This window comes from Dermacentor albipictus, chromosome 1, assembly GCF_038994185.2.
Source record: "Dermacentor albipictus isolate Rhodes 1998 colony chromosome 1, USDA_Dalb.pri_finalv2, whole genome shotgun sequence".
NCBI lineage: Eukaryota > Metazoa > Arthropoda > Arachnida > Ixodida > Ixodidae > Dermacentor > Dermacentor albipictus.
The window spans coordinates 105,588,864-105,608,989 of record NC_091821.1 but is presented as its reverse complement, the minus strand read 5'-3'; the positions used below and the strand labels follow the sequence as shown (position 1 = coordinate 105,608,989).

The following is a 20,126-nucleotide window of genomic DNA, read 5'->3' as shown; positions in this document are numbered from 1 at the left end:
GGTCGAAACTAATGCAGTGTCCATATCTCGAATATGGAATTCAATATAAGCTACAGATGAGCATGGCATCACGAAGAGGCTACTTAGAACTCACAAATGGCTGCTGTGATTCGACACCGCAACAACGAACATCCTCGCTGTTTGCTGCAGCCACGTAACGTCAAAGATGCTAACAGCTTCGCGTTTGTGCCGCTCAAGCAACTCCGATGTCGACTTGAAAGCGTGGCTTTCCAGTCAGTGAGAACAGCTCAGAGTTAAAACATCTCGTGTCTGTCCTGAAATCCTACATGTGAGTTCCAGGATTGGCGACAATATTGTTACTTAATCTTCTCCCTTTTCGCCTTTCCCTCTTTAGGCAAACAGTCATAACATAAACTCATTTAATGAATTCGTAGTGGGAGAAGAAGTATAACAGAAATTCTAACTTTCATGTCTCATTTAGAGAGCAGCTACCGTGATTGTTTCTTGAGAATGCGAAGGGGTACCATTGTACCAAAGCGTCGGTATGACACTGTTGCTGGAAATACTCCCGTAATCCTGTTAGCGTCTTTCAAAGTGAAAAAAATTGTTTTGGCGCATAATTGCTTTATTTACTATAGCATGTAATTTAAAATGACACGGAATAGACGGTATGTACATCTTACATTTTAGTTTGCACTCCTGAGATGTGGCATTGGTATGGATGCGGGATTGTCGTACATGTTACGCATCTCAAAATAATAATGGCCTCTGCGTTTCTGGCGACCGTATGTCGTTTGCTACCAACCACTCAAATTGCGTCGGACGCTTATTACCGATTTCGGAAACAAACGGCTGCCGAAAAAAGGCTGAGCAAATGGTGTGGAATGGTTTACTTGTGACGGCCTTCATGTGATTGCCCTGATGAAAGTAAATAAGCTACTCAAGGACAGAGAAATCGAAAGCAGCACCAAACCCGCCCGAAGTGTTTACTCGGCGGAGATGAATGTGCAGCGTTTCCATTCCCATGGCTTCGCTTTCATAGCTGCAAAAAGCTGTCCGCTGGTTAAGTAAAGCATCTATCAAATGCATACTATCGAAGATATAGTGACCATACATCTTTGATATCAGCAGCTCTAAAAGATGATTTAGCATTTTCTGTTGCTTAGGTTTCACTAAAATTTCGTTACACAATTGAATTTTTCACCATCTTAAAGGTGTGCCTTGTCACCTCTACTCCCCTACCTATGTTCACTATACTTGAATAATCGACAATTAGAAATTTCATCTTTCGGTGGGTTTGTAAATCACAGTCAAAGGGCATCTGCTTTTGTTGCTTACGTATTACATTGCAAACCTTTGTTTCTTTATCATAGGGTTCCAACTCTGTTTTCAATATCAACCTCATGGATTCTTCTGGAATGTTTGCCGTGGAGCCCACCATTGCCACCGGTTCAACGTCTGTAAGCATCCGGATTGTGAAAGGACCCCTGGACTACGAGAATCCAAACCAACGAAAGTTTATCTTGCTGGTAAGCACGGAAATAAGTAAACATCAACAGCTAAAAGCGTCATAGCATGGTTGCCACCTTCCTCTTGTCATTCTGGATCGCGCTGTTCGTTGACATCATTTCAATATATGATACCCTGTTTAGACGAAGAGTGGTAGATATGCATATGTTAACAGGGGCGTTATAACGTAAAACTATTCCAAACTTTTCTATTCTAATTCTGCTGTCAGTCCTCCTCGATTGGTCAAAAACTTTTTTGGACCACTCCCACTTTACCTGTCTCTCACGCGACGTCACGAAAACCGCAATACCTCCCCATCTGATATGATGTGTACACACTGATTATACATTATTTGACCAAAAAAAGAAAAACAGATATTTCTGATTCGACGCCTTTTCGCCATTAGCCCCCGGCTATTGGTCAAAAGCTTTCGCGCTGCACCCACTTCACTTGCCTGTCACGCGACGTCATAAAACCGCGAAAACTCACCGCGTCAAAGTGACGTGTACGCATTAAAGATGCATTAATATGCCGAACAAAACTGAATTCTTTTCTGAATAGCCGCAGGCTGCCCCGTTCCGAAAGGAATAAAAGATGGCTGCCGCCGTTCGCTCAGGCGGTGGCTACTCGCACCTGCCGGAGAGCGAGGGTTTATTTGCGTATAATAAAGCTTCTCGCGTGGCCGTGTAACGTTTTCGAGCACTTGTAACGTTTCGAGCGCTTACGACCTCATTCCGCCAACTCTTCTTTGCTCAGGACCCGTTTTAGCGTTATTCTTAAGGTTTCGTTGCATGCCGCCGCGATTTTCGACCAGACACCGCAAGCTAAGTAAGGGAAAGCGGATCAATCGCAGACGCCGGCACCACCCTCTTCATTCGGTTATCGATTTTCAGTGCACTGGCTCTACCCCATCGAATCCCTCTCCACTTGAGCGCTCTCCTCGCCTCTTGTTAGCCAATTAGATACGACAAGCCGCTCAGTGTAGGCAATGTTATTCGTTTTTCAAGCAAATAAAAGTGACCTCCTATGAACGAGGAGAGCGTTTGATTGGCCTATTCAGACTACCCTGCGGGTGAGTGCTCAATGCTTGCGTCGGCGGTTACGCAAATTTCACGTCAGGAGGTTGGAATAAAAACATATTGGAATAGTTTTACGTTATAGGGCCTCAGCACACCACATGACATATGATTTTTTTTCTCGCCGCCTTCTCTTCTTGAATAACGCGAAGTTGTCCATATTTTATCATTTCTCGCTGCAGGAATATCTGCTATTGCCGGACAAGTATTTTAACGTCCACTGCCATTGCCTTCATTCAGAGATTATGAATTATTTGAAATGAATTGCACATCAAAGTGCCGCGTACACTGCATGACGGTCTGTTTTTACTGAATTGCAGTATATTGTAAGATACAGCGTAATACAGATTTGCATTCATGCGAAGAAACAGATATAAGCAAGAGCCGTTCCTTTTGATTTCATTATCAGATTTCGCATCCTGCCGTGTCGCTCCTGCAATGAAATGCTACTAACTCGTTCTTGCATTGTTTTAGTTAAATGCCTGCTCTCTCCTCGACAGGTGGTGGCGGAAGAAGCGTTCACAAATCCAAAGTTATCCAGCACGGCTACCGTTACGGTGAATGTGCTCGATATCAATGATAATGCTCCCGTGTTTGAAGAAGATAGCTACACGGCTTCGATCATCGAAGACGCGTCACCTGGTAGCGTGGTAACGACCATAGTGGTATGTAGCTTGGATTACTTAGAGCGCATGGCCTTTCCTCTTATGAACTGTTCAAACGATGAATGCACAACGCCTTTTTTTTTCTAGGCTACCGACAGAGACACGAGCCCACATGGAGAGTCTGGTCTAATGTACTCACTTCTCGGAAACGGTGCAGACAAGTAAGTAACGCCAACTACAATTCCAAAATCTAGAAGCAAAACAATCTTGAAACTTCAGCGCTCCCTCCGCGGCTTTGAACTCATTTGCTGCGACAGCAGCAGGCTATCACCGCGGACACCGCCATCTTCTTAAGAACACTTCTTCTCGATGCACGCAGCGCGGTCTTCGTCCGCTATAGTATTGCCTCCGAAAAACATGCGCGAAAACCGCCACACTTACAGAGACCATGCAGAGCGCAAAACCCCACACAAATTATTAAGCGTCGAAGCTGCGAGACAGCGCTGTGGTTACCGCTTTCAAGTGAACATTGCCAGGGGGCATACGTTCAAACCCAGTTTGTGGTAGTGGACAAAATGTTGTTTTACTGCTCCCTGTGGCCAGGGTGGAGCTTGGGACGAAGAAGCGGCCTGACGACGACCCCTTGACGATGGCGACAACGGCCGTCGGCGTAACGGAAAGGGAGGACAGACTGACACATCAAACGCAGTGCCGGGCTTATAACTGCTGTCGCACTAGAAGTAATGACCTAATCACTTGAACACATGAGCGAGTGTGGTCCTGCTACTGCAATATAGGAGAAGGCTGTTTCTGTATTGATTTGTGACACGTTTTAACTGTCGTTCCCTTTTTCCATCGCTTGTCATCATAAACGCACACCGTTTACGAATACAGAAATAATCAGCCTTTGCCTTATTTTCTATAATTCCTAAGCTCGTAACCTGATTTTTTATCTTCGACTGTGTTTTTGTTACCCTAGTACTGCATTTATTTACTCAACCCTCGCTTTCACATCAATTAACAAATGGAGATTGCGTGTACTCTTCGTAGAATGTGCATATAAGAGAATATTTCGCGCTGAAATCGAAAATGCTGTTTAAACATTTAAACATTCGATCCTTGGTTGTCCTGACACCAATTTTCAGCACGAGTTGAAAAACATGCGGCAAATTCTGCTCAAATCTGCATGTACATACCTTTATTTCTCAACGTGTACAAATGCATAAATTTTATGAAGAATACTACTACAAAAAGTCCACGGTAAGTATATTCCCAAAATTTTTTTTACTGTTTAAAATATCTGCGGCAACGTAGGGAACAAACAAATCTATAAATATGTCCCGATTTTTAATAGACATGACACGGGTATTTTTTTTCATGGTTTTAATAAAGGCAGAGAAAGTGCAGCAAACTAGTATAACGGCTTCATAAAGAAAACATCGCGGCCAGTCGACGATTATCAGGTCCATCGAACCGCGCAGAGCGTGTCTGATCACCGATGCTTCGCCTCGTAACAGATTCCACGTGGACCCCAGCTCGGGCGTGGTGACGGTGGCGCCGTGCGAGACACCCGGCCGTGGTAACTGCCTGGACTTCGAGTCGCGGCCCTCGTACTTCCTCTCGTACCAAGCTACGGACGACCGGGGCCGGGGACAGAGCGCCGTGGTGCCACTCACGGTGCGGCTCACGGACGCCAACGACAACCCGCCGGCCTTCGAGCAGCACCTGTACACGGCGCTCATCGACGAGGGAGACGTGCGCTTCGACCCACCGCTCAAGGTCCAGGTGCGCTATGCCCCCCTTCTTGCCTCACTTATCCCTAAACCTGCCAATACGTGTCAAATATAACGAGGGCGTCGCTTGCGCGACACATCCTTGCGAGCCTGCAGAAACATACTGCATACATTTCAGTATGTCAACTGTCACGGAATCCTTTTTAATGCGAGAGCCTACTTTGCCTACCCCACCCACTTTATGACGTGACTGGCTGGGTATCTGTCTAGCCTCGAAACGATGACCACGTAAAAAAGAATTTAAGAAAATTTAGTTCCCTGCGAAAAATTGAACCCAAGCCTATAAGCTCGGTAAGCGAGTAACTATCCACGGCGCCACGCTAAACGTTGACAAGGGGTGTGGAATTGTACGTATTTTACTTCAGCACGTACAATCCCTGCATAGCTGTTTTAGGCACAACGGATTTTGTGTGTGTGTGTGTGTGTGTGTGTGTGTGTGTGTGTGTGTGTGTGTGTGTGTGTGCGTGTGTGTGTGTTTGTGCGTGTGTGTGTGTGTGTGTGCGTGTGTGTGCGTGTGTTTGCGCGCGTGCGTGCGTGCGTGCGTGCGTGCAAGAAAACATAAACGTTCGCTGTAATTCTGCATTTTTAAGCAAAGGTGCAAATAGTTTTACCGGTGAATTTTGCGCAATACCTGCCAAACAATGGCGCCGTTCATCTTTCTAGGCACGAGACCCTGATGTGACGTCGTTCGTGAAGTACAGCATTGTGTCCGGGAACAGCTACAATCTGTTTACCATCAACCCGCAGACGGGTGACATTGCAGTCACCAGTCGTCAAGGGCTGGATGTTTCTCTCCTCAAGTCTGACGTGTAAGTGAACACACGGATTGTTAAAGCGAAACTTTTGCTATGGGATTTTCCGGAATTTTTTGACAATGTCTTACCGAATAACTCAACGCAGGACATCCCAGGCTTAACGAATCGGCTAATATAGCCATTATCTACCTCCACAGTTTTCGTATTACCGGTTGTTTTCTGCAGAATTACGCAATGAAGCGAAAATCGCACCTCTAATTATTCTTGCTGCAACAAAGATGTGCTTTAAATCGCGCAATTTTTTTGCTAAAGCGAAGTTGTCTTTCCCTTCCTCTGTGGAGTTTGGCGCGTCTGCTCGGTCGGTTTCTCGCAGAGTCATGGGCCCATCCCGGAGATAGCGTAATTAGAATTGGACTGATCCTGAAGGCAGTGTAACTGCTGTAATCTATGGTCGCGTGGACCACGTGGGTCACGTTGTGAGGGCATCCGCGTCTGGCTGTCCTGCCGGGAAGGCACGTATTCGCTATGCTGCAGAACACGGAACAGTTGCATGCGTGTTACCACAAATCCAAATTACAGAAAGTATGTGCGATGGGAAGGGAACGTGGATAGTTCCTTGTGCGTACTTGAAAAAAAAATAAAAGTGCATGCCTAATCTGTATTTTTGCATAGCATTTCATTAAAACGTTTCAATAAACGTTTCAAGCTTCGCTTAACGTTGACTCCAAGTTCCGGGCGGAGCAATTGCCGACATGCCTTCGCAAGGCTAGATACATCCGTAGAATGCACCGTCCTCATCCTCCTCCTCCAACTAGTGCACTAGATCTGCCGTAATTTTTCTACATCTACCCTCTCAAGAGCGAGGTAGACACAAAATTATCTTTTCGTAGCGCATCCATAAACTAAGAACCGGAAATCAAAATGTACGTGCATCTGTTTCCTCGCAGGATTACACTGACCGTACAAGCTTCAGACGGTGGTTCGGGTATTGACACTGCTATAGTAAAGATTACCGTCAGGGTACGTCCGTTTTGCTGTTCTCAACGGAGGAGTCCATTTTGACATGTTATTATCCTGCGCTTTTTCAGGATGCCAACAACAACAGTCCCATCTTTCAGAAAGAGCACTATATTGCTTCAGTTCCAGAGGCTTCTCCGCCAGGTACATAGATAACGGTAGCACTATTGCTCTACAACGCCCATTACGCGCAGCGCGTCGCGACAGCCTCTGACCATAGATTCTTGCCTCATCTCCTCCACAGGCACCCTGGTGGAACAGGTGTCTGCGACAGACGCCGACACGGGGGTGAACGCCCACGTCACTTACCGCATCCTCAAGGGAGCCTTCGATGACTTCGCCATAGATGCCAACACTGGAGTCGTCTCACTGTCAGCGACAAGTCGCTTAGACTATGACAGGCGAAGCAGCTACGTTATGGAGGTAACGAAAACATATTAACGTTAACTACAAGTCTGCAAACGAAAACGTATTAACGATAACTACAAGTCTGGAGCCCAAACGGCTGCCTGATCCTAGTATCAGTTGCATCTTCACGATTGAACTGTTTTTATGGGGTTTTTTGTTATTTTTTACGCTTTCTGTTGTTTTGCTTTATTACCAGATTATTGGGATCGACGGTGGCGTTCCGGAAAAGACAGGAACAACTACGCTCAGCGTTAACATTCTGAACAGCAACGACAAGATGCCATACTTTCAGCCGACGACGCAAAGGGCGCAAGTGTCTGAAGGTAAGTTATAACGGCTGCACATTATCACTTTAATCACAGTCCTAGCACAGACCACTTTGTTGAAAAGCAACTAACATAAAGCATGTTTTTGTAGGTCTTATTCGTCCGCGTAGACGGTTGGCGAGCTGCATTTAATGCAGTATACCCGAAAATGCACATCAGGGATGTCAATATAACTGTTTATGACTGCTGTGACGTTCCACATATGTGAACCTGCCCCACTAGACCTTCCCTTTTCCATCTCTCAGTTTTCACTACCAAGTACGCCCCTACATTACTGAAGGGTACCGAACCGTGTGCTAGCTATACTCGGCGCATTCACAAAATGGATGTCTTTTCCACGTTTCTCGACCACCTTAGGTTGTTACAGTGGCTCCACTAAGGTCAATGAGACAGAAAATAAGTTAACCTTTTGCTTATATATGCAGGGGCGCCAGTTGGTTACAGATTCTACAAACTTGTTGCCAAAGATCCGGATGCCAGTTCCCCGGAATTCTTGAAGTACGGCATTGCGGAACCTGTAACGGCTATTGCAAAAGACGGCAGAAACGTGAATGAGTCGGTTCAAGCGTACAAGGTAAATATCTTTTTGGTCTGCTTCTTTTCATACGCGTATTCGACTCCTTTAAGACGTCAGTATTAAAACATGTCCATTAATTGTCATTTCTTTGGCTTTCTTCCCTTCACATAAGCACTACGCAACATGAATTATTTGGTAAAGAGTCAAAACAGCACAAACAAGAATAAAACCAACATATCAGATGGCATACGCTAAATACTATTCGTGGTTGCTGTGTCTCTAGAAATATGCATGTTTTGTTAACATGTGAAAACCCGGAGCAAATGAAAACAGTGAGTAGTTAGATCACGGTCATGCTGCAGCTTACTTCTTTATTAATTAGGTCCAGAGCGCCTTTCGGTCTTAATGATGATGATAATGATGATGCTAATAATAATAATAATAATAACAAAGACAATAGTGAGCAGAGCTAGCCAAAGCATGCGTCTTCAGAATAACGGTAAGAGAAATCTTTTTTTGGTTTATGTCATTGAGTTATACTTGTTCCTGTGCTCACTAGGCTTTTTTCGATGTGGATGAGGACACTGGAGAAGTGAAAGTGGCGTCTCAGATCAACCGCGAAGCTGCGGCCGTCGTTATGCTAACAACCGTGGTGACCGACGTCAGCGCAGTGCCACGCCAGACTGGCTTAGGTAAGAACCAAGTTCCATTCAGCAGTTCCTAACAGGCCGCTAAATAGAGTGCACGAACTGAAGTAAACATTAACACGAGAGACCTCGCAATTTAGTGTTCACATTTTCTCAACACCTACTCTATTTTCCTCTCCTCAGGGACCCTTGTGATAACCATAGTGGACCTCAATGATTTTCCACCGACGTTCCCGCCGCCTTGGAGCCCCGACCATCCGGAGCTCCACATAAGCGTCATGGAGGAGCAGCCCATAGGAAGTGTCGTCGCATCTTTCGTTGCTACTGACCCAGACTCGAACATTGCCAGTTACGCGATAGAACCTGAAAATCCCTTCTTCGCCGTTGACAAGCTTTCCGGTAAGGCGCATGCTCTTCGAAACATAAAAGACACGCCATTTGCTCTAACAGAACTGTTTTTATAGCGAGTCTTCTGTTACTTTATTTCCTTTTTCGTTCAGGTGTGGTCACAATACACAAGAGAGTCGACTACGAACAAGTGCAAGAATTGAAGTTTTCCGTTGTGGTGCGAGACACCGGCATTCCTCAGCTATCAGCGGTCGCGTTGGTTACCGCAACTGTTACAAACATAAACGACAACGACCCCACGTTTTCTCAGGTACGCTTGCACTCATTTTTGTTAGTTTATTGTTTCTTTATTTATTTGCTGATATCATCTTATAATTCTGGCCCTAAATTATGTTTTATGTTCTCCACCATGAGCGAGAGCCAACACATTAGAAATAGAACAAGAGAAAATGACAATCTCGTCCTAAACACGCGCTCTAAAAGTACATGCTGCTGCGGATGTGACGATGCTCCTCACGGACGCGTCCTTTCGGCTTCCTCAAGCTTCCGTTGGCGAAATCACACGGCCATTAGTCCCAAGATACTGCAGCTTACATTCACTGTAAGAAACTCTGTTACAAAGTGTACCTTTTGCGTCATTTCCCGTTGAAGTTAGTTCACAGAGCCGCTGTTTTGTCAACAGGTTCTCAGCCCGCAGACCGCAGGAACCTTAATAGCGCGAATAAAGACTTCTGTGCGGAGTTTCTTTGCGAGCACTGGCCCAGCTTTCAGTTCAGATAGTGGACGATTGTCCAATTGGTCCAGCACTCTGCACAGCACTTGCCTCTCGGTACTACAGCACGGGCAGACACAGATAATGTGTGTGAGCGTCTCATCACAGCTGCATGTGTCGCACGTGGAGCTGTCGGCAATTCCGATAAGGAGAGCATACAAGTTTGCAAATGCGACGCCTAGCCACAAACGGTACAACATGGTCTGTTCGTGTCGTGGTAACCCAGGCTGTAGATGTGTCTGTATATCCAGAAATAACGAACGTAAACGACACATTGTGAAAACGTTCGAGTCCCACAGGGGCAACGTACATTCACGGGGCGTCAATCACCGCCCAGCCACGGCGTCTGTTCGAGAAAGCGGAATCAAAACACATAACCACTTTCATGTGCAGACCGGGCGGCTTCATCGGCGAGGTAATTCCCGCTGATATTGCAGTGACCCAGAAGCCATTAAAAGATTATGTGATGCCTCTTGTCATGGCTGCGATGACAGGTCTGTCGAATTTCTGAGGCCAGTTGTTCATTGAGTCCGTGGCGTATTGGGTTTTGTATACACTGAAGGGCTGGCCTCGGAATCACAGAAAACTCTACATCGTTGCGGCGGCTCCTGATTAATGAAATCAAGTGTAGCCCTGAGTGTAGCACGCTCTGCACACGTCGATGCGGCCACACATGATGTTTTCAACTTGATTTCTTCAGGTTTTGTCGGTATGGTGACTGCAGCAGCAGAGCTGTTGAGTTTTACCGAATCATCGAAGTAGACAGGTTGCCGGATTCTGTGCAAGTTGTATACAAGGTAGTTTGCTCTAAAGCCTGCAACGGCGCTCCAGCTTTCCTGTTGATACCCGGAATTGTCAATTGTAGTTGCGGCCGGTGCACACACCACAGTGGTGCTGGCAGTCCTGTATCAGGCGTGAATTGTGTTGGCAAATAAGACTGGGGCCGTATGTATACGGATGGATGGGTGGAAAAAGTCCTGCTGGGGCCGTATAACGTAAAACTATTCCATTCTGACTTTATTCAAATCTCCTGACGACAAGTTTATGTAACCGCCGATGCAAGCATCGAGCCGTCACCCGCAGCCTTGTTTGAACGGCCCAATCAAACGCACTCCCCGTTTATAGGAGGTCGCTTTTGTTTGCGTTGAAAGCAAATAGCATTGCCTACCTAGACAGGTTTTTCTTATCTAATTGGCTGATCATTACCTAATAAATGAGGAGAGCGCACAAGTGGAGAGGATTTCGGAGATCCCAAGCTAGAGCAGTGAAAGTAGATAACCGGATGATGAGGGCGATGCAGGCGTCTGCGATTGGTCCGCTTCCACTTGATTAGTTTGCGTGGCTCGTTGAAAATCGCGGCGGCGTGCAAACCCACCCTCCCCTCCAGGAAGGTTAAAAAATACAGTTAAAACACATCTTCAGCGAAGAAGAGTCGACAGAGCGATGCCGCATGCGTGCCAAAATGGCTCGACAACGTTATACTGTCACCCAAATATTTTTGTTACACGCAGAGAAATTCATTCTCCGCAGCAGCTGCGAATGGCCAGGGTCATAGCGATCGGTGGGCCGCCTTCTTTTATTCCATCAAAAACTGAGCAGTCTCCAGCTAGGGCGAAAAATTTTAAGTTTTGTTGGGCATAATAATGCATTTTTACTGCCCGCACATCCCTTTGACATGGTGAGTTTTGGCGGTTTTGTGACGTCGCGTGACGGACAGGCGAAGAGGGTGCAACCAGCAAAGTTTTGAACAATAACATAGGGCTCATGGCGAAAAGGGAGTAGAACCCTTAAGAGCATTTCTTTTTCTTTTTTTCGGCCTAATCTCGCATATTCATGGCATACACGTCATATCAGGTGGGCAGTTTTTGCTGTTTTCGTTACGTCGCGTGACAGACTGGCGAAGTAGGGGGTGGCCCGAAATATGTTTGACCAATCGTGCAGGGCTAGTGGTAGAAATGGAATAGAAACAGGTTAGAATACACGTACGTTATAGCGCCCCTGGTGTCTTGCAATAGTTTTGGCAAATGTTGAATGTGGCCTCTTTGTTGGGGCAAGCAAGCAAGATAGTGTGAGGGAATCCGAGTCAAGTGTCGGATGTCTGCCCTCAGGACATCTGTAACAATGTAGACTGTAATAGGATAATATTTGGCAATGGCGACTGTCGTGATTGATGGTGTATTTTGGGGAGAGACCAAGGGGGGCACGGAGGGTTCCGTGTGCTATGGGTTTTCACACTCTGAAGTCTGCGAATATTTGATGTGCAAGTATTTCCTAGTACAGGTCATCTGTACTGCAGGAAGTACAAAAATGGTGCGCTATATAATTGCAACATTGATATACTGGAGTGCCCCAGGACTTCCTGCCGAGAAAGGCGAGAAGGTCCACAATAGCGGTAAGACGCTTTGTCATGTACGAGACTTGAGGGCTCCAAGACAAGTCCTTATCGACGATGACGCCAAGAATACGTTGCGTTCGTCTGTTTGGTACAATTTGGCTATTGACCCGCAAAGTGTACTGAGCCATTGCTTTGGGGGTAAAAGCAACTAGTGCACATTTCTCAGGTGAAAGCTCCAGGCAATGCCTTCTTAGACATGTTGACATTGCCGTTAAAGCTTTCTGAAGTCGTGCGCGAACTTGTACGCGTGTCACTCCTGAAGCTCATATGCAGCTGTCCGCATATGTTTCCGAAACCTGCGAGATGCCAATGGACTGTAAAGAAAGACGCGCATAAGGGAAAACTGCAGACGAACTGTATCCCAAGTGGCACCATCGGAAGTCTTTCTCTCCCCTCTAAAAACACGAGCGCGCGCGTATATACACAGACGTACACAGTGTGCTTCCGTGCGTAGTGTCATACAGACCGCAAGCCATCAATTGCATCCAAAGGAGAGAACAATTGAAACTACTTTAAGTAGTTTCAATAGTTTCAAAAGTAGGTCACGTTAAGCCGGCGGATTGGGACTACAGGGATGGGCGCTCACAGTATGAAGCGTTACGTGAAACCACCGTATGAAACCATACGGTTCAATTCGTGTTCATACCCATTGCACCGATTTCTCCCTTACAGAAAGCCTACCAGGCTTCAGTGCAGGAAAACGCTCCTCAGGGCACATTTGTGACAAGAGTTGAGGCGAAGGACATCGATGCTGGAGAATTCGGAATCGTTTCCTACTCTCTTCTCGGTGAAAAAAGCGGGGACTTCCACGTCAATAAGCAGGTATGTTCGAAAGGAAATGCAGACCAAAACATTCGCGGAAATAAAACGGAACTTTAGGATGAGACAACTTCCTAACTTCCCATCTAAAATAGTCAGTGAAACACTTGAAGACGCTTTTTGTTGTTATCACCAACGGCCTTATTTTAAAAACAAACTTCTTTTTCAGGGAGATATACGTGTGGCGGGAATGGCCAACTTAGATAGAGAAATCACTTCCGCGATAACCCTGCAAGTAGTAGCCACTGACATGGGACACGACATAACAACAAGGAGATCTGTCTCCGTGCCGGTAAGTACACTCGCCTTTTTACTGCAGTAACACAAAGAAAAAAGGCGGGCCTTTGAACTATAATGAAGCTCAATTCGCCCCTGTGACTCTCAAGTCGTTCGTAAATCTCGTTTTATTTTTCTACCGGGGAAAAAATTTTAAACGCACTTTCTCACAACCTCGTAGGTGTACATCACTCTCCTCGACGACAATGACAGTCCTCCTGTTTTCACAAAGAAGACCTACGAAGCTTCGTTCGTCGCTAACAGCCCGCTGGAGTCTGCACAAAGCATTGTTCAAGTGTCGGCAACGGATGCGGATGAAGGAATCAACGCCGAAATTCGATATTCTATCGTTGCTGGGAACGAAAACGGTAAGGGGCAAAGGGATAAGCCGAACGGCCGAGTTTCTAACAACAACCAGACGAAGTTATACAACTTGCTAGCTGGGGCTATCTGGAGCCGGAAGGAGATTAGCGCACTGTTTTCACCAGCGTAACTCCAGCTACTCGGAATAGCGATTCCTGCTAATCAGGAAAGCGAAACAATAAAGTCTACTAAAGAAATAGTGATGGCATCGACGACTATACAGTAATCAGAGTGAACATGACAGCACTTTTAAACTAACAGCATGATGCCCTAGTAAACAAACAAAAATTCCGTTTTATCATTCTCTATGCGATCATTCTTTGTGAGCACCGAGGGCGGCCACACTCCTATACATTACACCTACTGTGACGTCCCTCAGGGCGGCATACTGGGCCCTACATTGACAAAGAAAGACGTACACCGACCAAGTAAAACTTATTTAAAGGACAAGACGTTTCGGCTTCCATACGGAAGCCTTGTTCCGAATGGGGCGAAAACGGTTGAAGTGCATACTTAAATAGGTTTTAGCATGTGGTGCAAGCACCGCGCGTAAGACGGGGGGAGGGTTCCTTCGTTTTGATTGAGCGTGTGTTCTGTAGATTGTATCTCTAGAGACTCCAGGTACAGACGCGACTTTCAGATTCTTTCCTGGCCGATTAGACTAGATTTCATCCAGTCAGTATTGTGCGTAGTCATTGCTGCGTGCTCTGCCAAAGCATTTGAAGCCACTGTTCTCTTATCCACATAGTTTTGATGTTGGCGCAGCCGCTGTTTAAAGTTGACTGTATCCCCTATGTAGAGGCCATCGCAAGCCGCACAGGAGATCTTGTAAACAACGCCAGGAAAGGCTTCCTTCGGTAGCTTGTCCTTCCCACTAACGAGTGCGTGCCTCAGTTTGCGCACAGAAACGTGAGCCACCTCAACGTCATATTTACGCAGCACGCGTGATAAGGTCTCGCTTATCCCGGGTACGTAAGGAATGGAAGCGCGTTTCTTCGGACGGGCACTGACAGCTTGGAAAGGGTTGAACAAACGGTGCTCCACAGCATTCATGAACGCAGGGGGGTAACCGCTCGTCGAAAGATCTTGTTGTCTGCGCGTCGGAATTTAAGTCTTCAGGTTTCGTGCAAATGCGGCTCACGGCCCAACAGGGAGGCAACTACCGACCTCTTGTGAGCGTCAGGGTACACAGACAAAACTTTCAGGTACCAGCCAGTGTGTGTACTCTTTCTGAAAACGTTGAAAGATAACGCACCGTTGCTTATTTTCACTGATACGTCCAAAAAAGGCACTTTCTGGTCTTTCTCCATCTCAACCGTGAACTGAATGGCATCTGCTTGATTGTTTAGATGCGTGGTGAAACCTTCCAAAGCACCTATTGGTTGCGCAAAAACGATCGTCAACGTAGCTTACAAAAATTCTTGGTGATGGGCTGAAAGAAGCGAGCGCGCGTCTTTCCAGCCATTCCATTGTCAGATTCGCAGCAGTCCCCGAGATAGAGGCACCCATTGGTGTGCCGTGGACTTGCTTGTAGATGGCCTTATCTAAACATAAGTAGGCGTTGCCCAGACAAAAACTGAGGAAACTCTTCAGGTCGGGGACATCAAACGGCGACCGTTCCGGTAGAGCCGGATCGGTGTCTAGAGCTGCAGAACAGCTTCCACGGCCATGTCAGTGGGCATGGAAGTTAACAGAGACACAAGTCAAACGAAACCATCACCTCGTCGTCGTCGAGGACGAGATCCCGAACGTTTTCCGCGATATCGGTGGAGTTGCACGCATGCGTTATGCCTTTTCCGACGAGAAAGTACAAAATTCTCTGCTGAAAGCCAGATAGCTTGTACAGGGGAGAACGGGTAAAGTCCACTATGGGTCGCGAAGGGACATCCAGTTTGTGAATCTTCGGTAAGCCATAAGGCGCAGGGGGCGTACCATTATGTCAAAGAAGCGAGTAGTAGAGGGACTCGTGCTCGGGAGCAACAAAGTGGAACACCTCCGCTAGAAGTTTCTGCACTTATTTCTCTACCTTCAAGGTAGGGTCCCTTGTGAGCCGCACGTAGGTGTCCTGGTCACCAAGCAAATTCAGCATTTTTATTTTGTACACGGCCATATCCAGTAAAACTGTGGCATTCCCCTTGCCAGCAGGGAGAATGACGATCTGTTGCCACGAATCCGCTTGACAGCACTGCGTTCCTCAGCAGAAAGGGGTGAAGCAAATTTCTGCTGATGCAACCGAGAGAGGAGCGGGTGCGGGCATCATCCTGGTGGGACTGATGAATTTGGCTGACGTCGTGCTCCACAGCGCAAACCACCTTTCTCACGTCCAGGGCAGGACCAACATTGAAGTTCAGGCGTAGCTCAAGAACAGAGGCCTCAATTTAACGGTTGATTTTAATCACAAAAGTTGCTTGTAAAATCTTAGTTGATTGCAAAAGCTTCCGGGCGTCATATCAAGCTCTTCCCTAGGCTGTCGACTGAAGAAGAAGCGTGGTCTGTCAAAAGCGAAGCTGTTTTTGCGACGAATGAGGTGACGAGGGCCCGCTCCTGTCGTCCACTTCCAAGTGTCGACAAAATTTTATTAGAACTGTTGAAGTTTGCGAACTGCAAATTAGAGGGTATGTTGGGAATGTTAAGGGCGATGCGTGGGCAAAGTTAGAAGCAGATTTTTACACGTTACGGAAAAAAATATAACCGATCACAATCACAATTACTTCATTCAAAAACGTCATTGATTACGGTGACCAATTACTCCCCCCCCCCGACGGAAGTAATTGAGCAATTACTAAAACCTAATCGATTACTTTTACGTTGCTTTCCTCCCAACCTTTATTCATACTACACGAATACAGTAAATAGAACGAGCTGACCTGGCTCTTTTAGTGCACCCTCTGCAGCTATTCACACGTCGTTTCTATTCACCAGCAATTGCGAATGGCAGTGAGCGCTACTGAATAAAGAAAGTAATCGATCACTTACAAAACTATCAAAAATGTAACTGATTACGAATAATTAATCAAATGTAATTTGTTATGTACAAATCTGGATAGAAGAGGATGGGCTAGTTAGGCGTGTTGTGGAAAAATAGCAAAATCCTGCTGATTTCACTTTGGAGCATTCCGGCGGATTCAACAGAGTGTCGCTTTAGAATTATACGGCGTATCACGATGGAATTTGGTTTTCATTAAGTGTATTTTAGGAAAGAATATGCTGAAGAATTTTCAGAAATGTAGGTAAATTGGGGGCGCTGTAGAAAGTTATCAAAGTCGATTCTAAAACGTTCGCAAGACATGTTGAAAAACTGTCGTAATTGTAGGTTTATTGGGGGTGCCGTAGATAACTTTTTTAAATGGTCTTGGATCCTTTCAAATTCTACTTCAAGCAGTGAATTAATTTTTTGCATTCACCAAACAGCTCACCATTTCTGCTTTAAACTGTACATGTAACTACACGGGAGACCCTGCTGTGGTTTTTTATATTCCCAAGTTCTAAGGCACGTTTAAAAATGTTAATTTTAAAGCGCTAATTATGAGCACTAATGCGTTCAACGCTACCGGCGCTATACAGATTTGGCTTGGTGCCCGAGGGTTGCGAAAAAGTTCCACGGGAACTGTAATGCATCTGTGCCAATAAAACAATCGCACCAGGCGGACGCGGGTATTCCTGCTTGTCTAGAATTCTGCTTCGCTGTAATTTGGATTTTGATTCAGCAAAATCGCGCGAGACTGCCGAGTCATATTTTTTAACGAGTCCTCGTTGGTGTCTCGGATGGCTTAAAATAGGAACACATAAAAGCAGCAGGCTACAACGATGCAGTTGTTCCAGCTAATCCAAGCCTGATGCATCTCTGAGTACCGTTCTGAGGCGCCTAAATTAAATATTTTGGGATTTAATTAAGGAAGGGACACCATTACAACTGTCAGAGCTGACACCACAAGCTCTGGTGTGTACTGGTTCTTCACTATGCCGAGGAGTGGTACGTTGTAAAGAAGTGTGATGTACTAATTTCTGGACGAGAGTAACTCACGTGAAGCCTCCAGTGAACTGTAGCCTCACTGCCAAGTTACTTAGTCTGCCAGCCAGCTCTCGCGGCAAATTTCTTAGCAATAAGGACACGTGCGTTATCACTGAGCTGTGGTGGTTCTGCAGGTGTCCTCGCTGTCAACCCGAAGACCGGCATCGTGTACCCCGTGAAGAAGCTCGAGAGCAGCCGCAAGGAGTACCGCATCGGACTCGAGGCGCGCGACGGCGCAGGCAATGGGCCCAACACGGACAACTGTATAGTACTCATTAGGTTAATCGAAATCAACCTGGACAAGCCGCATTTCGTGACACCGTCACTTCCCAACGCCACGGTCGAGGTCTTGGAGGTAAGAAATGGCCCGTGTAGAGATTTGTAGAGGAGCGTGTCGCCTTTAAATTGATAAGTCCACTTTTCGAAACGTTGGTACCAGCTTTTACCTTGTATTCGTTTTGCTCATAGTCTTGAATTTCCATCTCCCGCCATCCCCGTGTAGAGATTGTAACTTAGTAGCGCGACGGAACGTAATACGAACAAGACAGACATACGTAACGAACGCTACACTGAGAACTTATTCAGAAAGCAAACAGTCGTATGCCTATATGTCTATATACGACAATCTGAAACGACAGAAAAAGTACAGATGCACTAACAACCGCTACGTGTACATGGTAGAGAGCACCACGTGGAAGCGAACAACGCATTGAGTTCCTTCAAGAAAACATCAGCTTCTGATCAAATATAAGGATAGATTGCTTGCACCACTCTGGCCTTCCTTGTGAATGAGCAAAGCATGAGTGATCACACATGTTGACCTATCTCTTGTCAGTTGTAGCGTAGCACTCGTCCAGTGTATTTGCTATACGCGAACACTTCATTAGCACTAATAAGAACAATGAATCTGTACCAACTAGCCCACTTGTCATTTCTTCCGTATCGGCATCTTTATTATTCTTTCACAACATGTTACTACACAACCTCATACCAACCACTCGCAATGCCGTCTGGTGCTGACCGACCATTCGCAACGCACTCATCATGCACTTCAGTGAAAAAAAAAAGAAAATCATATAGAAAAATGACGTGGAAAAGTGCCTTGACAACGCAGAGCACATCTGGCGGTGTGCGTTAGCGCCGTTTCTTTTGCTACATAAAAACTGAAATTGAGAAGAGGGAAGCGTGTTTCGATCTCCCCATGAGATCGTCTCACAACTTACAGCTGCCTGTCCACCTCTTTCAGAATCAGACCCACTCTAACCAGATCATAATGACTGTGGAAGCCAGGGACAAGGACCAGGGCGACAACGGCCGAATTTCCTACTATTTTAAAGTAGGAGACAGGAACGTCGCCGAAATGGACGAGTTTCGCATCGACGAAGTCACCGGAGAAATTCAGGCGAAAGTCGTCCTCGACAGGGAGCTAAGGCCACGCTACGAGGTGAGCAAGCCTCCAAGTTTGCAACTTGGCAAACCGTGACAGTCAGTAAAAGCAAACATGAACAAAAGAAGTTTCTCGCTGTTTACTCGACTTTCATATCTTTCAGTCGGGAGAGAGAGAGAGAACATTTATTTGTAATGAGATGGGTGACTTTCTCGTAGGGTGGAGCCCTTAGTTCAGGGCCCCATTGGCTCGCGCCACTCCGCGTGCCCGCCGGATCAGCCATCGCTGATAGCTGGTCAGCGCAGTCGCCCAGGAGGAAGGTGAAGCTGAAGGAATAGGGGAGTAACCTGGAGGGTGTGGACACTCCCAGGTGCAATGATATACTATGGGCTTTGCTCCACAGTAGGGACAGTATGATGGATATTGTGTGGGGTGGAAGAGGTGAAGGTAAAAAGAGGCAGGGAAATGAATTAGTTTGAAGCTGTCGCCACGCGACGGCATCTTCTCGGTTAAGGGAATTATGTGGTGGAGGGAATTGTCTCCTGCTATCTCTGTAATATTGTAGAGTTTCAGTGTAGTTCAGTGGTTCTGCCGGTGCGTCGTCTAGGTTGGACAGCTCTTCCAATGACGCACGGTTAGCGAGCTCTCGGGCTACCGCATTAGCGCGTTCATTACCATGGAGAGAGGCGTATCCATGTGTCCAGATGATACGCACCCTGTGTAACGCTGTGTCGGGAATCGTGCTAACAACGCACTTTAATCAGGCTACTGATATATGTCTATGAAGTACGTCATGAATAATTTAGTTCGGGTACTCGGAATCGAATACTAACCGGAAGTGATTATAGACGCAAGCGAGCACACACATTTATGCGCGTCAAAAAAAGCCGTACCCACTGCCTATAAAATAGATTCTGACAGGCTCGTATGAGTGAACAGTCCGTACCTGATCGAAGCAGTGATAAATTACGGTCATCCCCCCCCCCCCCATTTTGTTTTCCAGAGAAAAAAAAAATTGTGTTTCAGCATAAATCCCTTTAGGGCCCAGTTTATGGTGGTGCTGTGAGTTCGTTCGAAGCTGTCACTGTGTATGCGCAGATTCCACCTCACGGGAGCGCAGCGAAGTAGAAGTCTGGTGAA

The 20,126-nt window shown here is 46.3% G+C and overlaps 1 protein-coding gene across 2 annotated transcripts in view; it reads left to right on the top strand.

Moving 5' to 3' along the window:
• Cad87A (cadherin 87A) overlaps positions 1-20,126 on the top strand; it is a 152,692-nt gene that overhangs the window by 115,994 nt on the left and 16,572 nt on the right. For both annotated transcript variants that reach the window (XM_070524308.1, XM_070524300.1), the window contains 18 exons: positions 1,335-1,490; positions 3,047-3,211; positions 3,299-3,372; positions 4,669-4,936; positions 5,608-5,753; positions 6,647-6,719; positions 6,788-6,860; positions 6,961-7,139; positions 7,321-7,447; positions 7,876-8,024; positions 8,527-8,659; positions 8,798-9,013; positions 9,115-9,272; positions 12,802-12,951; positions 13,118-13,240; positions 13,406-13,592; positions 17,734-17,954; positions 18,846-19,043. In XM_070524308.1, the coding sequence (XP_070380409.1) occupies positions 1,335-1,490; positions 3,047-3,211; positions 3,299-3,372; positions 4,669-4,936; positions 5,608-5,753; positions 6,647-6,719; positions 6,788-6,860; positions 6,961-7,139; positions 7,321-7,447; positions 7,876-8,024; positions 8,527-8,659; positions 8,798-9,013; positions 9,115-9,272; positions 12,802-12,951; positions 13,118-13,240; positions 13,406-13,592; positions 17,734-17,954; positions 18,846-19,043 (2,796 nt within the window). The remainder of the gene's footprint in view (positions 1-1,334; positions 1,491-3,046; positions 3,212-3,298; positions 3,373-4,668; positions 4,937-5,607; positions 5,754-6,646; positions 6,720-6,787; positions 6,861-6,960; positions 7,140-7,320; positions 7,448-7,875; positions 8,025-8,526; positions 8,660-8,797; positions 9,014-9,114; positions 9,273-12,801; positions 12,952-13,117; positions 13,241-13,405; positions 13,593-17,733; positions 17,955-18,845; positions 19,044-20,126) is intronic.